The sequence below is a fragment of the Ambystoma mexicanum genome, chromosome 14 (genome assembly GCF_040938575.1).
Source record: "Ambystoma mexicanum isolate Mex_15411 chromosome 14, UKY_AmexF1_1, whole genome shotgun sequence".
NCBI classification, from domain to species: Eukaryota; Metazoa; Chordata; class Amphibia; order Caudata; family Ambystomatidae; genus Ambystoma; species Ambystoma mexicanum.
Window position 1 is genome coordinate 29,263,390 of NC_090940.1, and position 18,562 is coordinate 29,281,951.

Here is an 18,562-nt window from a genome sequence, read left to right on the forward strand (position 1 = left end):
TGCTGTTTATGGAATGCCTAAACAAATCAAACCACATGCAGACAGATCAGTTAATGCGGTTTCAGTAAAACTGCTGATCGATAGTGGGGCAGACTATACCCTGGTAAATGGGGATATGGCATTTATAACACGCCTATACACAAGTGTTTAAAGGCGCTACGAGGCAAGGGAGGGGAACAAAGGGAGGACCGACCACTATCCTACTAGGCAGGTGTCAATCAGATCGCACAAGTGCGTGGGAAGTGCAGTACATGGGAATAGATAAAACAAGTAACGGCCGGCAAGTGCATGGGTAAGTGCAGACATCCGGTGTCAAGGGCTGGTAGGGGGACTGTAGGGATACAGAAACTGTTCCCAAGTGCAGGGGTTGCCAGATGGGCAGTGCAGGTGTGACACTGGCGGGGGAGGGACCTGTGCCCGAGATCAGAGTGTCCAGGTAGCCAGTGCAGTTCCGATTACAGCCAGGAGGTCAGCAGAGGAGGAGAAAAAGCAGAAGCAGAGAGGTTTTGAGGTGCTTCTGGAACTGGAGATGGTTCTCCTCTTTAAGGGAGGCTGTTCCAGAGAGAGGCACCAGCTGAAGAACGAGATCTACCACCAACTCGTTGCTTGGAGAAGCGACTGACCCTGAGGGAGTTGGAGGCGGATGAGCGGAGAGCTTGACAAAGAAAATATTTAGGGAGAGAGTTGAAGGTATTGAGGCCCCAAATCTTGATACACAGAAGGAAAAATGTAATTGAGAACTGCAAGAGGTGAGCTTAAGTGCCCATGCCTATGGGGATGTTCTCATTAACCTAATGGGGGAATTTTGGGCCCAATTCAAATATGGTGGGAGTAGTGACCAAGATATGGTTAGGTAACGTCCAAGGGAGGGAATTTACTATCCTGGGATTGAGACTTGATCCCGAGCATCCCTCACAAGTAATGGTTGCGCAGGGGGTTCCAGCATCAGTGCAATCTGTCGAGGTGGAGGGGACTGGGATGTCTCTGGTTAACGTGCTTCCAGAGGGATTTGCAGAAAAGACGGGGTGCCTTAAGGGATTTGTCCATTTGATTGAGACCTGGGGCTATACCAATAAGAGTGAGGGCACGCACCATACCATTGCGGGAGGATGTGGACATTTGAGTTGAAGAGGATGATGAATGAGGGCCTAATTGAGGAGATGGATGCGACTGAATGGATGAGCCCATTTGTGGCTGTGCGCAAGACCAATGAGAGCCTGAGGCTTTGCATCGACCTCAGAGGTCCTAATAAAAGTGTAAAGCCCGATAGATTTCCCCTTCACAAAGTTCATTTGTTGGTCAGAATCGGTGGGGCAGCAATCTTTTCGACTCTTGATTTAAAGGCAGCTTACCATCAAGTTAAGTTACACTCTGACTCCATGGATCTCACTGCTTTTATAACTCTTTTTGGGCTGTACTGATGTAAGAGGATGCCGTTAAGATTGGTGTCCGCGTCAAGTGTATTTCAGAGTCAGGAACTTGCTGTTAAAGGGTTTGACAGGAACAGGCTGCTACCAGGCTGATATATTGGATTGGTGTGAGAAAGAATGAGGAGGAGCATGATGAGAGTTTGAAGGAGGGATTGACAAGAATAGCAGATGCAGATTTGACCATTTCTCTGGTGAAATGTAAATTCAAAGTTGTAAAAGTCCAGTATTTGGGACATGAATTATCGGCAGAGGCGGTGAAACCAAAACATGCAACCTTACAAGCAATAAGGGAGATGAATGCCCACAGAGAACCTGTTTAACCTTTTTCCTTCCTTTAAAATGCCCTTTCTGCAGCCTCAATCTGCAAAGTGTACAAGTGATCTATAAATGCCATTACTGTAGTAGTTAGTGAAGCCACCTCAAGGTGTGGGAATTGTGTTAGAAGCGTATCCACTAACTTGTGCTGATCCTGAAATGTATTTTTAAAGTATATTTGATTGTTACATATCTTGCTCTTTTTAAAGAACGCTTATTTACAAAATTGATGTTAAATTAATGACTATTTATAATTGAAATCTTGAGTGTGAGTGTTACTTTCATACTTGTATTTGTGAATTGTATTGCTACAGCTCACATTTACCCATCTTGAGATGGGCCTGGCTGCTCATTCCCACTACTAACAACTTGTATAGTACATGCCTATACCAATAGATGGGTTACCTAATACCAAGCAGATTGTTGTGTAGTCTCACTGTTACTACATCAATTCTTACCTAACACCAACCAAGCCACAATACAGTGTCAGGAGAGTGACACGTGACTGAATCAAGCCTCATTGTTGAGGAGTAGCTGTGGACTGGTGTTAATGGAAAAGCACCCGAGGAGGCAAACTGGTTGCTTAACCTGTGATGGGTTGGCCTGTGTGGTTTGACAACTTCACCTAGACCGGGTGCCCCTGAATGGAAAACACCTATAAATAAGCTTGTTTTATTTGAAAGCTGGAGGATTTGAACTCTTGGGGAGGAAACCCCCTTTGTTTTGTTTGAAAGTTGGAAGGGAATCCCTGTACTTGAGCTGAGTACAAGCCAAAGAGCTGGAAGAAGCTCTGAACTTTATTTGGAACACTATTCATGTTGATGCTGACATCCATACACATTGCATGCAGTTAGTTGTGGGGGCAAGTATAGGTTTTGGTCACAGATGTTTTACTTTGGACTTCCTGATGCAGACTATCCTTGTTTGTTTAGGTAGGGAAATGCCGCCTTAGCATTGGGCAAGTTTGGTATTAATCCACTCTGCCTTTTGAGTTAAAAAAAACACTGTTTAAAGAACTTGAACCTGTTGTCTGTGTCTTACTCATGATGCCTTCACACCTGTCTAACTGGAATTAATGATGTTGCTTTGTGCGGGCTCATTTTAGCCCTGGGCCACTCAGTCTTTATTCCTGGGACTAGGTTTTGCCCCTCTGCTACTGCACCTTGATTAGGTTTGACAAATCTATCTTCCCTGTTAACCATAACAAGGTGACCTTCAACAGCCCCCCAGCCCCAGAGCTGATTTTTGGAAATCCATCTTAACAAACGCTTATAGACCAGAATGTTTCACCAAACTCCATCTCTGTAGTGTCACTGGGCAGCAAGGCTAAGACTTGGGAAGTGCAAGAGTGTTGAACACTTTTTTTTTTAAAACTTTAGTTTTTATTAGCATTTTGTAATAAAACAGAACCTTAGCCTCTCCCTCCCCAACACCGACCCTCCCCCCTTCTCCGTGTCCAGTTCAAAAGTGTTCGACAAAGGAGACTCGTAATGCTCACTCTGTTTCCTGTTCCTCGGAGGCGATGCGATAGGTGACCAGTTCGCCGACTGGCTTGGTGCTGCCGTTCCCCGGGCCATGGGACCCCCTGGTTTATTGTTGTTCCTTTCGGGGCCATAGACACTCTTCTCAGTTCGGGGGCTTACCCTTAAGTCAAGGCACAACCCAACCCTAAGTTTGTTGTACCCCATACCAGTTCGACAGAACACTCTTAATAGCTCACGTTGGCCCAATGTATACGAACAGTTGTTAGTTTATGCCTTAGACAAATTCTTCGCAATTAAAAAACACAGGTAAGTAACACTCTAAACATACAGTATTATATAAACATTCCCCTTGGCGTTCTCTGCTAAGATTACTAGCACTTCACTTTTTGAATACCGTTGGATCAGTTCCAGAATGCCATGGTATAGCAAAGCAAGCAAATAAAATGAACAAGATAAGTAACAATCAGAGAATTCATGTTGAAAATGTTGCTAGAAACGCCATACAAAGCCATGTAATCGAAGGCACTACACCTTAACCCGATCCTTAGCGAGCTTGAAAAGAGGGGGCCTAATGCCAGTCGCAGGTCCAAATGCAGTTGTCTCCACAAGGCTAGGAGTCTTTAAGAGTCAGAACAAAAGTTTGAAAAGCCAACAGGTAGTTTCTGAATGTCGCAAAGTTTGATAACGATAGAAGAAAAGTTCCTAGAAGGCTTTCTCCCAATCCTGCTGTCCATTGAAGGGTCCTTGACCAGAACTCGGGGAAGGGAGAGGAAGGGCAATAGCTTTATGGCTGTTTTACCCTATAGAGGTAGTGGGGTGGATCTGATGTTTACTCACCCCCTGACCTCCGATTCACTCCGTGACCACTGTAGAAGTTATTGAATTTGCTGGACCTTCTCTTGCCTTGCTTCTGATGAAGGAAGTCAAGGAGTCTCGTGTGCAGAGGTTACTTTCGGCGTAGTGTTTTTCGGTCTGACTTGTTCACTGTTCTATGCTCTAATGGGTCAGTGCTGGACACTTGACAGCTCGACACTTCTCCTCGTCAGAACAAAGGACCACCACTCCAGAGACAATCTCAGAGGGTCCCCGGGACACGATTCATGTGGCGGTGAGCAATGGGAGCGCCAATAAAATGGGATCAGTCGACCCTTGTGGCGTAAACACATTGTTCCTGCAAGGCCTGCCTTCCTTGTGGAGAGCTGCAACTGCAGGGGGATGCTTCTTATGTAATAGTTCTAGAATCTGTAACATTCCAAGGCTCCACTCCGGACGGCGAGAGATGCAGCCTGGTACCCAGTAGATATCTGTTCCAAACACAGGACGGTTCTGGGACACTTCCGAAGGCTCCCAAGGGCAGGGTTTTCAAGCAGGGGTTGAGACCAAGTACCAAAAGAAGCACAATCTCAAATGTAGGTGCTCTAGTCGGATCCTGTTCAGACAATAGGCTGTTTTGCGCAATCCATTCTTTTAGTTAGTAATTGCCAATTCTCTTATTGCAGGTCTGTGTGATAGTGAGTAAGGTGAACGAATGTCAAATTCTTTAAACGGCCAATTTCTAAAAATGTTTAACATTTGTAGGTGAGACTAGTTGTCACCTGTCCAGGCGTTGTAGCATTGATGTAGAGATCAGCAAAGGAGCAGAGCTTTGCCAATGCGGTTGAAGAAAGTGCTGCAAGCTGGCTTCCAACAACGAATAACCAGTCTACAGCAGGATGTGCCTCTAGAGGTCTTGGCTACAACTAAGATTTGTCAATACTTTGGAATGACAGATTAACATTTATGTTTGAGTCCAGCACCCGATTGTGGCAATGCAGACCTGCTGTGAAACCACTTAGGACACTGCTCTGTAACAGTGACTTAATTCCCTTTTTTGGGCAGGCAGAGTAGGTATGTGGCTTTGGATTTCCCCCCACTACTTCCCATATCTGTACCAGTTTTGTTTCTGCAAATTGTGAGAAGTTGCCATGTGTTCCGTTGGTCTAATGTTTTTCATGTTATTGAGCAGCTTATGAGAAAGCAAAGATGCAGAGAGAACGATTTGACGTGATGGAAGCCGCTAAGAGGCGAGAGAGAGAAGAAAGGGAGAAGGAGCGAGAGGAGTTGAGGAAAATGTTGGAGGAGGAGCGGCTGAAGAAGAAGGAGGAGAAGGAAAGGCAGAAGATGGAGCGTGAAAAGGTAATGGTCCTGGGGCTGTGGAATTTCAAATGAGTGTGACTGTACAGCTGTTTTATCCGAGAGGATCTCTGGTTGTTGGCCCTAGATGAAAGGCCTATGGCAGGGGTGTTTCTGGTGGTTTCCATTACATTGTAATTGTTACCTTTGCCATTCTATTCTACCGCAATAGCGGTGTGCTTATGAGCTGCTACAGTGTTCCTGTGCATAATTCTGCTTCTTGGAACCCTTACACTCAAGGTTTCTTGCATAAACAATTAATAATTTATCAGTCAGTTATAAAGCCTTCTTCAGAAGGGAGCAATAGAATAGTAACACACAAATATACTTCAATACTATACACTCTGAGTTTCTGGATCAGACAAAGCCCTTTTGGGATGGCCCACAGACACAACTTACACCCAGCGGTGACTTCAGTAACACGGGTGCTGGGGACACAATACCTTACTGTTGGCATACAGAATACTCTTTAAAAAGTAAGTAAAAGGCAAAAGTTTATTAGAATACAAATAGTCATAAGCAGGGCAAATACTTTCAGATAGGTCTTAGAAGAGTCATTCAATTCAGTAGTCTAAGCCAAAGTCAATAGGCCAAAGTCTTTGTATAGGATGCAGCGCTAGAGGTAAATAAATGGAAAAGTCTTTGCACAAGTTCTTAGTCTTTGAGAACAAGAATAATCAAATGTAGGGTCACAAGCTGATTAGACTTGAGTTGCAGATGTTACAAGCACTTCCCCAGTAAGAGGTAAGTTCTCTTAGGCTAGTTTTACAGTAACTTAGTAAAGAAGAAAAAGATGCAGCTGAAGACATCTGCAGAGTTGCACAGGAACAGAACTCAATGTTCCTGGGCCTCAGTCGTGGGGACAAGAGGGAGGACACCTGAGGACTCCTGCACTGTACTGGCACTGTCAAAACTGCCAACCGGCCAACTTTACTTTCAGTGGCTGTTACGCGTTTCAGCTCCTTGCTGTACAGCAAATGGCAATAAGCACGGTTCCTGGCTGTCAAGTTGGACATTCCTCACATCTGAGGTCCTGCACTCGACTGAGGGGGGTCGGGCCTGGTCATTCCTACTTCGTGGGAGTCCGGAGGATCTTCCAAAAGCTATATGCCAGTTTACAAGCAATGTACACAATCTGGTGTCCCTCTCCCTGGCTCTACGGTTTCCTGCAGCAACTCTGAGGAAATTTAAACCAGCTCTGAGATGGGTGTCCAGGTGGCTTACTTGGGAGTTGATTGGTCCCACCAACTCAAAGGGAGAAGTCGTTCTTGCAGGGCTTCTCTATCGATGCGAACTTGGCGATTCGGACCTACAGCAGGGCTTCACCAGGTAAACCAACAGTCCAGGAGTTGCAGCAGCCGTCCTCTTCAAGCTCTTCTTTGGTTCCTTCGTCCAGTGGTCGACTGTGCCTTCCAAGCCAAAAGACTTGCCTTTTATTCAGTTCTCTCCCATTCGTTCCAGCCTAGCTGCCACTAACCCAGCAGGGTTGCTGTCCTTGCCGGACAGTCAGCCAGCCAATCACCACAGAGTGCCTTTGGGTCTCCTAGGAGACTAAACATTGGGAGTTTCGAGCACCTGCCTCACTTCCTGCCTACCCCAGACACTCTGGAGCAAGAGGCAGGTTTCACTCCTGAAGCCGCCAATGGGAAATGAACAATAAGTCCAAACCCGGTTTTGCGCGCAGAGAAAAACTCTAGAAGGACCTTTCCACAAAGACCTGGCGAAAAACAAAGGCCATTTTAGCAACGATGGCTGACCCCATTTTGAAAAAGATGGCTTCCGCATTTAACGTTGCCGGATCCGTGAACAGTCGCGGTAAATGCCATTCGACGGGATTGGGTCCTCCGACGTATTCCATATCTATGACAGTAATCACCACAGCTGAGCTGCTTCGGAAAATCTTTCGGCGTCTGCGTCCTGTGTCGATGTTGATATGCTGTCCTCGAGGGCCTCTGTGTAGCCCACGTCACCGGATGTTATAAGTAGGATGCACAACGCCCGTAGCCTCAGTTCTGTTTTTTCCATGAACGTGTTCGCTTCGGAGATCTCGGAGTGCCTCGGTTCTACTGAATCCTGTTCTTTCGGTTCTTCGAACCTGTTTGTGTATTGAAATGTCTTTGGCTTCTTCCACCCTGCGGTCGGGTTTTAAGAAGTGTCGGGTGTGCGGGTCCAAGATGTCGTTGACGGACACGCACAATGCTTGCCTCTGGTGCCTCGGGGAGGACCACGATACGGATGACTGTGTCGACTGCCAGTCGCTTACATCAAAGGCCTTGCGGGAGCGTAAGAAGCTGTCTGTGGGTATGGTGGCCAAGCCTCGGAAGTCACGATCACCTGGACTTCCGACGGGACGATTCGAGGGCCGACTCTCTGCATCCTTGTGAGTCCGGGGGGTCTCGTTCCAGGAGTCGGTCTCGCCATTCCTCTGCCTTTTCGAGGCACTCGCGGAAGTGCCGTCAAAGGTCACCTTCCCCCGTCCTTATCAGAGGACTCCGCTCGTCGGCGGGTTGATTGTCCCACCAAGCATTCCGTTCCTGAGGAATGGGATAGCTTCTGAAAGGAGATGATGGCGATTTTTCAATCGCAGGGCTCCGGTCCGTCTGCGCCCCCGAAGGACGCCGGCCGTGACCGCATTAGAGACACCGTACGTACGCCTTCGGGCTCGAGCGGTCATCGTGACCACCGGGCGCCTTTGAGGTCCCGGTCGGACAAGGATGGTCGCTCTTGACATGCCCGTTCCAGTTCCCGGTCCTCGACCGCATGAGCCTGTGAAGTCTTCGAGGAACAATCGATGCCTGCGGCGCCAAGGTCGTCGAGGGACTCTCTCGAGGCTCTGCCTCCGAGGAAGACGTCGGCGCCCAGGCTGTCGAAGGACCTGCTCGGGGCTCCACCCTCGAGGCCTGTGTCGACGCCATCGAAGTTGTCTGCGCCGATTCCCTCGACTCCTTTCGAGGCTGCTTTGTCAGAGGAACCCCGTGCCACGGTGGAACCCCCCAGAAAGGCTCTGGCCAAGGCTAAAAATGTCTTTTTCCCTTTTTCTGTGCCCTCTTTCCGACCTCTGGATTTTATTCGTGAGGAGGATGAGGGATCTGAGCAAGGTTTGGTGCCCGACGAGATTTTGTCTGGTCACAGCCAGATTGAAGACCTGTCAGTCACTGCAAGACGCCAGTGGTCTGGACACACCTCTGGAGGTGGAGTTCTGTCGGCCTGAGCCTGGCACCCATGGCGAGTCCTCGTACCAGCGCCTTATGTCGAGGGTCACGGAATACTTGGGGTGTTCTGCGCCATCTGTGGATTTTCTGCAGGATGACCTGGCGGACATCCTCGACCAAGGTCCTCCAACTGACCCGGTACTGCCATTCCATATGGCTTTGCAAAGAAGGGTGGCTGCAGTTTGCAGTGCTCCAGAGAGTCTCCCGGCAGTGAGCAAGTCTTTGCCGCAAAATTACCGTCCAGCCAGTAGTGACTCCTGCTACTTGACCAGGCACCCCACTCCGGAGAGTTTGGTGGTGCAGGTGGCCACGGCCCCAGCAAAGCAGGCGTCGTACCCTACCATCCCTCCTGATGGGGACAAGCGTTTTGATGGCTGGGCAAAGAAAGTGTTTTCTTCAGGGGGTATGACTTTACAGGCAGCCAACTCTGTGTGTGCCTTGTCACGTTTCACGCACACTCTGTGGAACTGTATTTCCTTGGCGGCTGAACATATTCCCAAAGGGGAGGAACGGGATGGTTTTCTTGCTATTGTACAGGATGGCAAGGATACCATGTGAGAGGCCGTTCAGTCGGGTTTGGACATGGCAGATTGTGTCGGCCGGTCCATGGCCGCGAGCACCGTAATACGCATGTTTGCGTGGTTGCGCAAGTCGAGGTTTGCTCCTGATGTGCAGGCCCGGCTCCTCAACATGCCCTTTGATGGTTAACATCTTTTTGGCAGCAAGGCTGACGAGAGCTTTGAGAGGTTGCAGACCTCCAAAGCTGCAGCGAAGTCGTTGAGCGCTGCAGTTCGCCAACCTCTGCCTTTTCGTCCTAGGGGACAGCAATGGAGGGGAGGTTCCTTTCGATATTACTCATCCTTTAGTAAATCGAGAGGAGCTGCAAGTCAAAGGGGCTTCCGTAGGAGTGCCAGAGGTGGAAAACGTGGTACTCGAGGTGCCATGGCCGCTCGGGCACTGCCGCAGCCGCTTCAGCTCAGTCATGAGGCCATGTCCCATGGTCCGCCGGTTGGGGGAAGGCTGGAGCAGCATCTTGTAGAGTGGTGTGCCATTACTTCAGATGTGTGGGTTCTGGAGACCATAGCCCACGGCTACTGTCTTCCTTTCCGGCAGCGCCGCACGTCAATCCACCAGGGAATCTCTCTTTGAAGATTCCGGATCCGCTCCTTGCGCAGGAAATTCAATCCCTGCTGGAGAAAGGCGCCATAGAACTGGTGCCTGTAGCAGAGAGGAACAAGGGATGGTAGTTCCCTTATTTTTTGATTTCGAAGAAAGACTGGGGATCGAGACCCATCATGGACTTGCACGGTTTGGACAAGCTCCTCCGGAAGGACAAGTTCAAGATGGTTACTCTTTCTCAAGTCCTCCAGGCCCTTCAACTTCAGGACTGGTTGGTGTCTCTCGACCTCAAGGACGCTTATTTTCATGTGCCGATCCATCTAAAGCACAAGAAGTACCTGAGGTTTGCGGTTGGCGACTTGCACTTTCAGTTTCGAGTCCTGCCGTTCGGATTGACCTCCGCCCCGAGGGTATTCACCAAGCTTATGGTGGTGGTGGTAGCGTATCTCAGGAAAGGGGGGATTTACGTCTACCCTGACCTGGACGATTGGTTGATCAGGGCGTGCTCTACCGAGCAAGTCCTGGATCATCTGTCCGTCACTTGCCACTCCCTTCACAGGCTGGGCTTCTCCCTCAACTTGTAGTCCCATTTGACGCCAACCCAGCGGCTCCAGTACATTGGAGCAGTGATTGACACTTCCCTGGGGCAGTGTTTTCCTCCGCAGGTGAGGGCTCATCATAGTCAGCAGATAGTGCACAAGTTTCAACACGCCCAGAGTTTCCCGGCGTTCGAGTTATTGAGGTTGCTCGGCCTCATGGCATCCTGCATTCTCCTGGTGCCGGAGGCTAGGTTGCGGATGAGATCTCTGCAGGTGGCCCTCAAGATGCAGTGGTCGCAGTCCTGCGGCAGGATGTCAGACCACCTTCTGTGGTGGGCCGTCGAAGGCAATCTGATGAAGGGGGCTCCGTTTTGGCTACCGTGCCCGGAGGTGACAATCGTGACGGACGCATCGCTCATGGGATGGGGAGCTCATGCCAACGAGTTGACAGTCGGCAGTCGTTGGTCTCTGTCGGAGTCCGAACTCCTCATCAGTCTGTTAGAGCTGCCAGCCATCAGGCTGGCCCTGAAGGCTTTTCTGCCGTCTGTGCGGGGAAGAGTGTCCAGATCATGACGGACAACACAGTGGCCATGCATTACCTCAAGAAAAAAGGGGGCGAGGGGTCACTCCCGTTGTGCAGAGAGGCAATGCAGCTCTGGTTATGGACCATCCAGCAGGGAATTTCGATCTCAGCAGTTCATCTGGCCGGAGTCCAAAAAGCTGCTCCGGGTGCTCTGCGCGGGCAGAGCAGTCTCTCACGAGTGGGATTAGGCTAAGGAAGTCCTTCTGGAGATCTTCACCCTTTGGGGAACCACACAAGTGGATCTCTTTGCCACCAGTGCCAACCGGAAGTGCGAGAGGTTCTGCTCAAGGGAATTTCCTCCGAGAGGAGCCTTAGACGCATTCGCAAGGGATTGGTCATAACCACTGCTGTACGCGTTTCCTCCACTCCCCATCATTCCTCAAGTGTTACGGAGGTTCGGTTCCCACATGATCCTCATTGCTCCGGATTGTGCCAGGAGAGCGTGGTACCTGGACCTTCTAGAGATGTCCATCTGCCCTCCACGCAGTCTTCCCTACTGAGAGGATCTGCTCTCGCGAGAAGGGGGTCAGGTTCTGCATCCAGAGGTCAGAACTCTCAACCTTCACGCTTGGTATCAGAAATCTTGAGATATAAGGATTCGGACCTCACAGATGATGTGATGGAGGTGTTGCTTTCAGCCAGGAGGCCAGCAACAAAGTTCCTATACTGTTGCCGCAAGTTTTGCGACTGGCGCAGAGGACAAAATGTTGATCCTTTTCAGTGCTCCATTCCTATGGTTTTGTCGTTCTTACTTTCTTTGGCCCACAGGGGCCTTCAAGTAGGTACCATTGAAGGTTACCTGCGGCACTGTCTATATCTAAGCGCTCGTCTGAAGAATGCTCTTACTTTAAGATTCATTTGATTTCTCAATTTCTTAAAGGACTGACTGTGTTCCTGCCGTCTCCTTTCCAGGTGCCAGTTTTGGATCTGAATTTGGTTTTGAAATTTCTCATGGGTGCTCCGTTTTAACATTTGCACTCTTGTCCCTTGAGATTGTCCTTCAAGACAGTGTTCTTGGTTGCGGTTACTTCCGCTCGCAGAGTGAGTGAATTGCAGGCACTTTCCTCTAAGCCACCCTTTACTTTGTTCCACAAGGACAGGGTTGTACTAAGGGTACGTCCTTCCTTTCTACCTAAATTAGTATCTGACTATCATTTGAGCCAGAAAGTTTCTTTCTTTCTTTCTTTCTTTCTTTCTTTCTTTCTTTCTTTCTTTCTTTCTTTCTTTCTTTCTTTCTTTCTTTCTTTCTTTCTTTCTTTCTTTCTTTCTTTCTTTCTTTCTTTCTTTCTTTCTTTCTTTCTTTCTTTCTTTCTTTCTTTCTTTCTTTCTTTCTTTCTTTCTTTCTTTCTTTCTTTCTTTCTTTCTTTCTTTCTTTCTTTCTTTCTTTCTTTCTTTCTTTCTTTCTTTCTTTCTTTCTTTCTTTCTTTCTTTCTTTCTTTCTTTCTTTCTTTCTTTCTTTCTTTCTTTCTTTCTTTCTTTCTTTCTTTCTTTCTTTCTTTCTTTCTTTCTTTCTTTCTTTCTTTCTTTCTTTCTTTCTTTCTTTCTTTCTTTCTTTCTTTCTTTCTTTCTTTCTTTCTTTCTTTCTTTCTTTCTTTCTTTCTTTCTTTCTTTCTTTCTTTCTTTCTTTCTTTCTTTCTTTCTTTCTTTCTTTCTTTCTTTCTTTCTTTCTTTCTTTCTTTCCTCCTCATCCTGGTCAGGAAGAGGAGCGACTCCATAAGTTGGATCCTAGGACAGCTCTTAGCTTTTATATGTCTAAGATGTCGGAGTGGACAATCAACTCTTTGTGGGAAATGCTGGACACTGATTGGGCCAGGCTGTTACCAAACAGACCCTGTCCAGGTGGATTATCCTCACTATTACCCAGTGTTATCGATTGTCTGGTAAGGACCCTCCTGAAGGGTTGCAAGCTCATTCCACTAGGGGCGTGGATACTTCCACTGTCCTTCAACGGGCAGTTCCTATTAGGAATATTTGTGATGCAGCCACATGGGCTTCTATCCACACCTTTGTTAAATATTGCTCCCTGGATACGATCCATGGTCAGGATATGGTTTTTGGTAAGGCGGTTCTTTATTTCGCCATCTGATTGGGTACTCCATTATTTTCCCTTCTCCATTTTCTGGTACTGCTTTGGGAGTCTGTCAAAGATGTGGAATACGTTGGAGGACACAATCCATTCAAAGAAGAAGTTACTTACCAACTGGTAACGTTCTTTCGACTGTATGTTCCTCCGCTTTCCACATCGCCCTCCCAGCCTTGCCCCTCTGGTGAATTTCCTATGCGATTGCAGCTTACGTTTCTGCAAGGCTATGTGCAGTCAAGCAGGCATTGGATTGGTGCCACACATTCTGGGGGAAAAACATAAACTGAGGCTACGGGCGCCGTGCGTCCCTATTGATAACATCCAGTGACATTGCCCTCGACGGAGGCCTTCGAGGGACATCGACCCGACATCATTGACGCAGTACGCCATCTGCTGAAAGTTTCTGAAGTACACAGCTGTGGACATTACATGTCAAAGATGTGGAATACGTTGGAGGAACATCCAGTCGATAGAATGTTACCAGTTGGTAATTAAGTTGTTCTAGAGTTGGTTACAACAATTGCAACAACGTGTAGCCCAACAGTGATTTTCTACATCAAACTCTGACTTTATGCAAGACCTTTTGCTATTTAAAAAGTGCCTCAGCTCCATAGACTTTGCTCCAGTTGACTTTGGCTGTCCCGGCTCCCTGCAGACTCTACTCCATTGACTTAGATTCTTGCTGTCCTTCATAGGTGATGCATTTGTTTCTAACTAATATTGCTGGAAAAGGTTTTTATCTAGACTTCATTGGGAGATTTAAAAGTGCTCAAATGCTTTGCTTTGGCTTCATCATCTTCATCACTCCTCAGGTACTGCAGGACTTGTGATAATACTTACCTTGAGCCGCTCTTTTGTTGCTGGAGTGCCGATTCCAATGTTTGGGTATTTTTTGCCAACACACGTTATCCCAGATCTGACGCTTCTGCAAATTCAGGAAGCCGTCCCTGAACCCTTGTTACCAACAAAAGCTTGATACTTGTAAATAAAGAATGCTCTGGAACTTTGCCTTTTCTGCTGCTGTGCCTCACCTGCTTCTGCCTCCAATCCGACTTTGCTAGATAGGGATGGACTGCTCAAGCCTTAAGGCCTCTGCAAAGCATTATAAGTCTTAAAAATTGCTAATCTGCAACTGTTAGCGTTCATTCATTGTATTCCTACAACAAAATATTGAGTATTAGAACAGTGGTTTTACTGGTTGTATCATAATTGACCTTTTCACAATTGACCTCGGGAGAATTGACCTAATTTAGAAGGTCATTTAGGACATATATGCGGGAGGAAACCCCCGCAAACCCCTGACCCAATGCAAAACCCCCTGCAACCCCCCACCCAATCCCTTATATTATTTATAATCCAAAAATCAACCCAATACATATATAAAATAACTAAACTAATATAAAGGTCAATTGTGCAAAAGGTCAATGTGGGCAAAACTGTTTGACTTAACTTTTGCATTCGTCATTACATTTTTTACACTGTGGTTGACTCACCCGAATTATAAAAGCGGTTTTCTCTTGTGTTTACTAGCTTTGAAATCGTACCTACCTATCTGAAAATTGATCTTGTGTGTATATACGAAATATGTAATTTAAAGTGGTTAAGCGTTTCATTGGGCCTATGTATATTTTATGTTCTCTGTACTGACCTACAGCTCATATCTCCCTCCTAGGATAAGCATGGCTGCTCTGCCACATTGCCAAAACATTGAGTGGTACAGACCTATGCTAGAAGATAGAGCAAGTTATACCAAGGAGACAGTTCTATAAAGTCCTACCACTGGTGGATTTAAGAAAAACTCCCTAACACTGGTGTTACAGCTGGTGGGATTGAGTCGTGTTGGATTACATCGACTCTTGGAGATACCTATGGTCGGAGAATCCATCCACAAGGCTGGTTCTACCAAGACAGCATATACTAAAACAGCTGTAACATAGAAAAAGTTAAAGCAGAGGCTCTTGTAGCTCTTACAGTTGATAAGCTAAAAATACATTTTCAAATCAAGAGTGTTAGGCAAGAATTGATGTAGTAACACTGTGGGAGACTACACAAGCCTTGTCTTGTTATTAAGTAACCAGCCTTTTGGTATAGGCCTGTACTACACAAGTTGGAAGGGTGGCTGAGCAGCCAGGCTTATCGCACAAGGGGTAAATGTGAGCTGTAGCATTGAAATCCACCAATACAAGTATCTAAATAACACTTACACTCAAGGTTTTCTAGTAAAATAATGTGTTCATTGAACGGTCAGTAAAGCATTACTTAAAAAAGGGCAATGTTTGCAAAACTCAATACACTTCAAAATAGTTTCTCAGAATCAAGGCAAAATAAGTAGATGCCCTTCAGAGGTGCGTCATACGCACTTCCTACACCCCGAGGGGACTTCACTAACTAGGACAGTACTGCCATTTATAGATTATTCTTATTTTACACTTTGTAAATTGTGAGGTTATAACAAGGAAAGGTTAAAGAAAGGAGATGCAGCAGCTAAAGACCGGGTTGCCTGTTCTTTGGTCATGGTGACGAAAGGAGGGACTCTTGAAGGGATGCCGCAGCAGTGGTTGACAGAGGGGAACCCCAGTGAAGGATTCTTTGGTCTCCAACACGGATGTATGGTTTTGGCACCTTTAACAGACACCAATGAAGAACAGTTGCTGCATGGTTGATTTGCCTCGCTTGCTCGGTCCTGCACTCTGGGGAGGGGACTTTGAAGATGGGAATCTTGCCTCTGGAATTACGGAAAGAGTCGACCAAAATTTCAAGAGGATACGATCTTCTGAAGACTATGCCCTGCAAGAGGTTTGTAGGTCCCAGAGTTTTGGCGGTTTGGAGCTGAGGAAGGTTGCAGGTTGTTGTGGAATGGCTCAAATTGCAGGTCATCTTAGGACTGATTTTGCCCACCAGTCCAAGGGATTAAGTCTTCCTCTTCGGAGCTTGCCTGTCTATTTGAAAACCGGGTCAGGACAATAGCAGTCACTTCTCCAGCATTGGATCTTTCATGGATTCACATGTTGTGAATATTTCCCGTCGTAAGGCTGGGAAACCTTGGTAACTCTAACCTAGCGGTTTCCTATGGAAAACTTTGACACCTTAGTGTCCTATCGGCTTCCTTTTTGGGTGCTTTCGGCTACCCAATAGGACGTTCAGTATAAATAGCCCCACCCCTGCGGCTTCCCTTCAGATTTCAACCGTCTCCAAACAGTTGGGATCACCTTGTGTCGACTCTTCGTGTTCCACACATGCTTTTCGTATTATCGGCCAGTATGTCATCTGTGGGCCAGAAAATCTCTATTTAGGCCTTATGCTACCTGCGGTCTAAAGAAGGTCTTCGAGGGGGACGGCCATGCAATTGCCTGTATTGCTTTTATCCCAATCATTAGGCAGATGCCTGAGATCTGTCGTGGGTTTTCTCAGAACATTGAAAGACCGCAACCGCCGGTTGATTCCTTGGCTTAACAATGGCACTTACAGAGGTTTCCTCCCAGGGAAGCAAGTCCTCGGCTCCGGCGGTGAAGAAGTCTTCGCAGCGGAGAGCGATGTCCGCAGACCCCTCGCCCAAGAAGCAACGCACAGAGGTCCCGGCATCAGAGGTGGGGGAAAGGTGGTTCCTCTGAATTCAAGTCACATTGTGCTAGAGGTGCAAGTAGATCTTTGCTCTTCAGGTCGGCAAGACCGGACGCATCCAAGGGGTCGAGTGATGGGCCCGAGAAGTTGCGCATAAATCTGCGTCGGGTGAGGAGCAGCTGAGAGTCTTCTTCGAAGCACTCTTCTAAGGACCGGCATAGGTCTGCTTCCAGCCGAGACTCATCCAAGCACTGTTCCGGCTCTTCGACCACGCGGCCAGCGTCGCCGGAGAAGGCCAGGCTGGTGGAGGCCTTGGTGTTGTCGACTAGGTCATCGACTGAGGTTCCTTCGTCGACAATTGTGGTACAATACTCGCTCCCTTCGGCGATGGAGGTGTCATCGGCTCCATCTACAGCTGTGACTGTGAGTGGTCAGGAATTGCTGTCAATTCATCTGGCAGGCGGATGGTGGTTTGTTGCTGACGGGAGATCCGTGGCAGAGGCGCCGGCTTCGGGCCGTTGCTCCTGGTGGACATTCTCCAACAGGATACGGCTTCATATTCAGCCTCCTCGGGTCTGGAGGAGCATGAACCAGGTTTCCATCCATCGGCGCTGGGTCTGCAGGATGCAGGGCCGTCTACGTGGAGTGGGGCTGGGGCGCCCCTGTACCCGTTAATGAACCCTCACTCTCTGCCGTTTATGCAGGTGTTAAGTACGCTCCAGTTGCTGTTCGGGCAATTGGATGCACGACTTTAGCGACTGAGCTGGTGCCTCCAGTGGTGTGTAGTGTGCCTGTTGAGGCCCCCTCACCCGAGTCTCCCCAGGAATTCGCCTCAGGTGCGGCTGTAGCCGTCACCGGTGGGGTTGTGTCTTATTAGAAGTCATCCAGAGGAAGGAGAGCTGGTTGATTCGGATCAGGAAAGCAGGCCTCGTGACACATTGTCGACTGTGTCCTTGATGCCCAGGAGAGAGGATACGTGGGATACAGACCCAGAGGTGGAACTGCCTAGCAGCCCTGCTCAGCCTACTCCACCAGACGATATTGGGGAGTTTCACGCTAAGATGGCCATGGCATGCCAAGAATTTGGCCTGGCTTCGGAGGAGGAGTGAAGACTTTTCTTTTCGACCATATGAGTAAGCGACGGAAGGCAGTCTTCTCTGTCCTCATTTTGGACCATGTGTGGCAGGAGGGCCTGTGCACGATGCGCCATCCTTTTTCAGAACCAGCCGTGAAGGGATGTCTGGAAAAGGCACCTTATTCTACCGCCAAGTGCCTCATGTCTCAGCCCACGCCGTAGTCGGTGGTTTTGGCTGCAGCGAGTCGCAAGGCGAGGAGCCAACACAAGCGCGTTACGCCACCGGACAGTGCAGACAGAAAACAAGATGCTTTCGGGAAGAAAGTCCTCGCGGTGGGCGCCATGACAGTGAAGGCGGCGAATTCCTTGGCCATTATGGCCAGGTATGACAGGGAGATGTGGCACTGGTTGGCCCTGCTCTTGGAACTAGTGGACTTGGCAGAGTCGGGCTTCAAACAAATAACCGTTTTGTTCTCCGAAGGCAGGCGTGGTTGCGCTGCACTGACTTTCGTCCGGAAGTCCAGCATAAAGTCGTGGATATGCCCTGTGAGGGAGCGCAGCTCTTTGGAGAGAAGATGAGGTGCTCAAGGGCATGAAGGAAGACACAGACGGCGGAGTCCCTGGGGGCTCTGCAAACTGTCCATTATTTTTGCCCCTTTCGGGCATTTCAAGGAGCTTCTGGCAATGCCAGATTTGCCGCCTCCCGCTGTTAAGGAGAATGCTCAAAAATGTTCTAATTCCCTTCACCTTAGAGACCCCCAGCAACTTTGCTGGATTTTGAGGACTTGATTTTTTTTACCTGGAGTGTGACCCTTTTTCGCACTCTTGTGTTTTTGAAATGCGTTTTACTTTTGTGTTTTCTTTGGGTATGGACTTTTAGACATCTCCATAAGCATCATATTTGCATGTGTGTCACAGCTCAGTTTCCCAGAGAAAGTAAAGTGAAATTGACTTTACTAGTCTCTTTAAATTCCTAGACCCAGCACACC

General features: G+C 48.0%; 1 protein-coding gene across 1 annotated transcript in view; it reads left to right on the forward strand.

Annotated features, from left to right (window-relative positions):
* The window catches only part of BAZ1A (bromodomain adjacent to zinc finger domain 1A), a 956,777-nt gene that overhangs the window by 157,467 nt on the left and 780,748 nt on the right, over nt 1–18,562 (forward strand). The window contains exon 8 of the mRNA XM_069638454.1: nt 5,235–5,404. Coding sequence (XP_069494555.1) covers nt 5,235–5,404 — 170 coding nt within the window. The remainder of the gene's footprint in view (nt 1–5,234; nt 5,405–18,562) is intronic.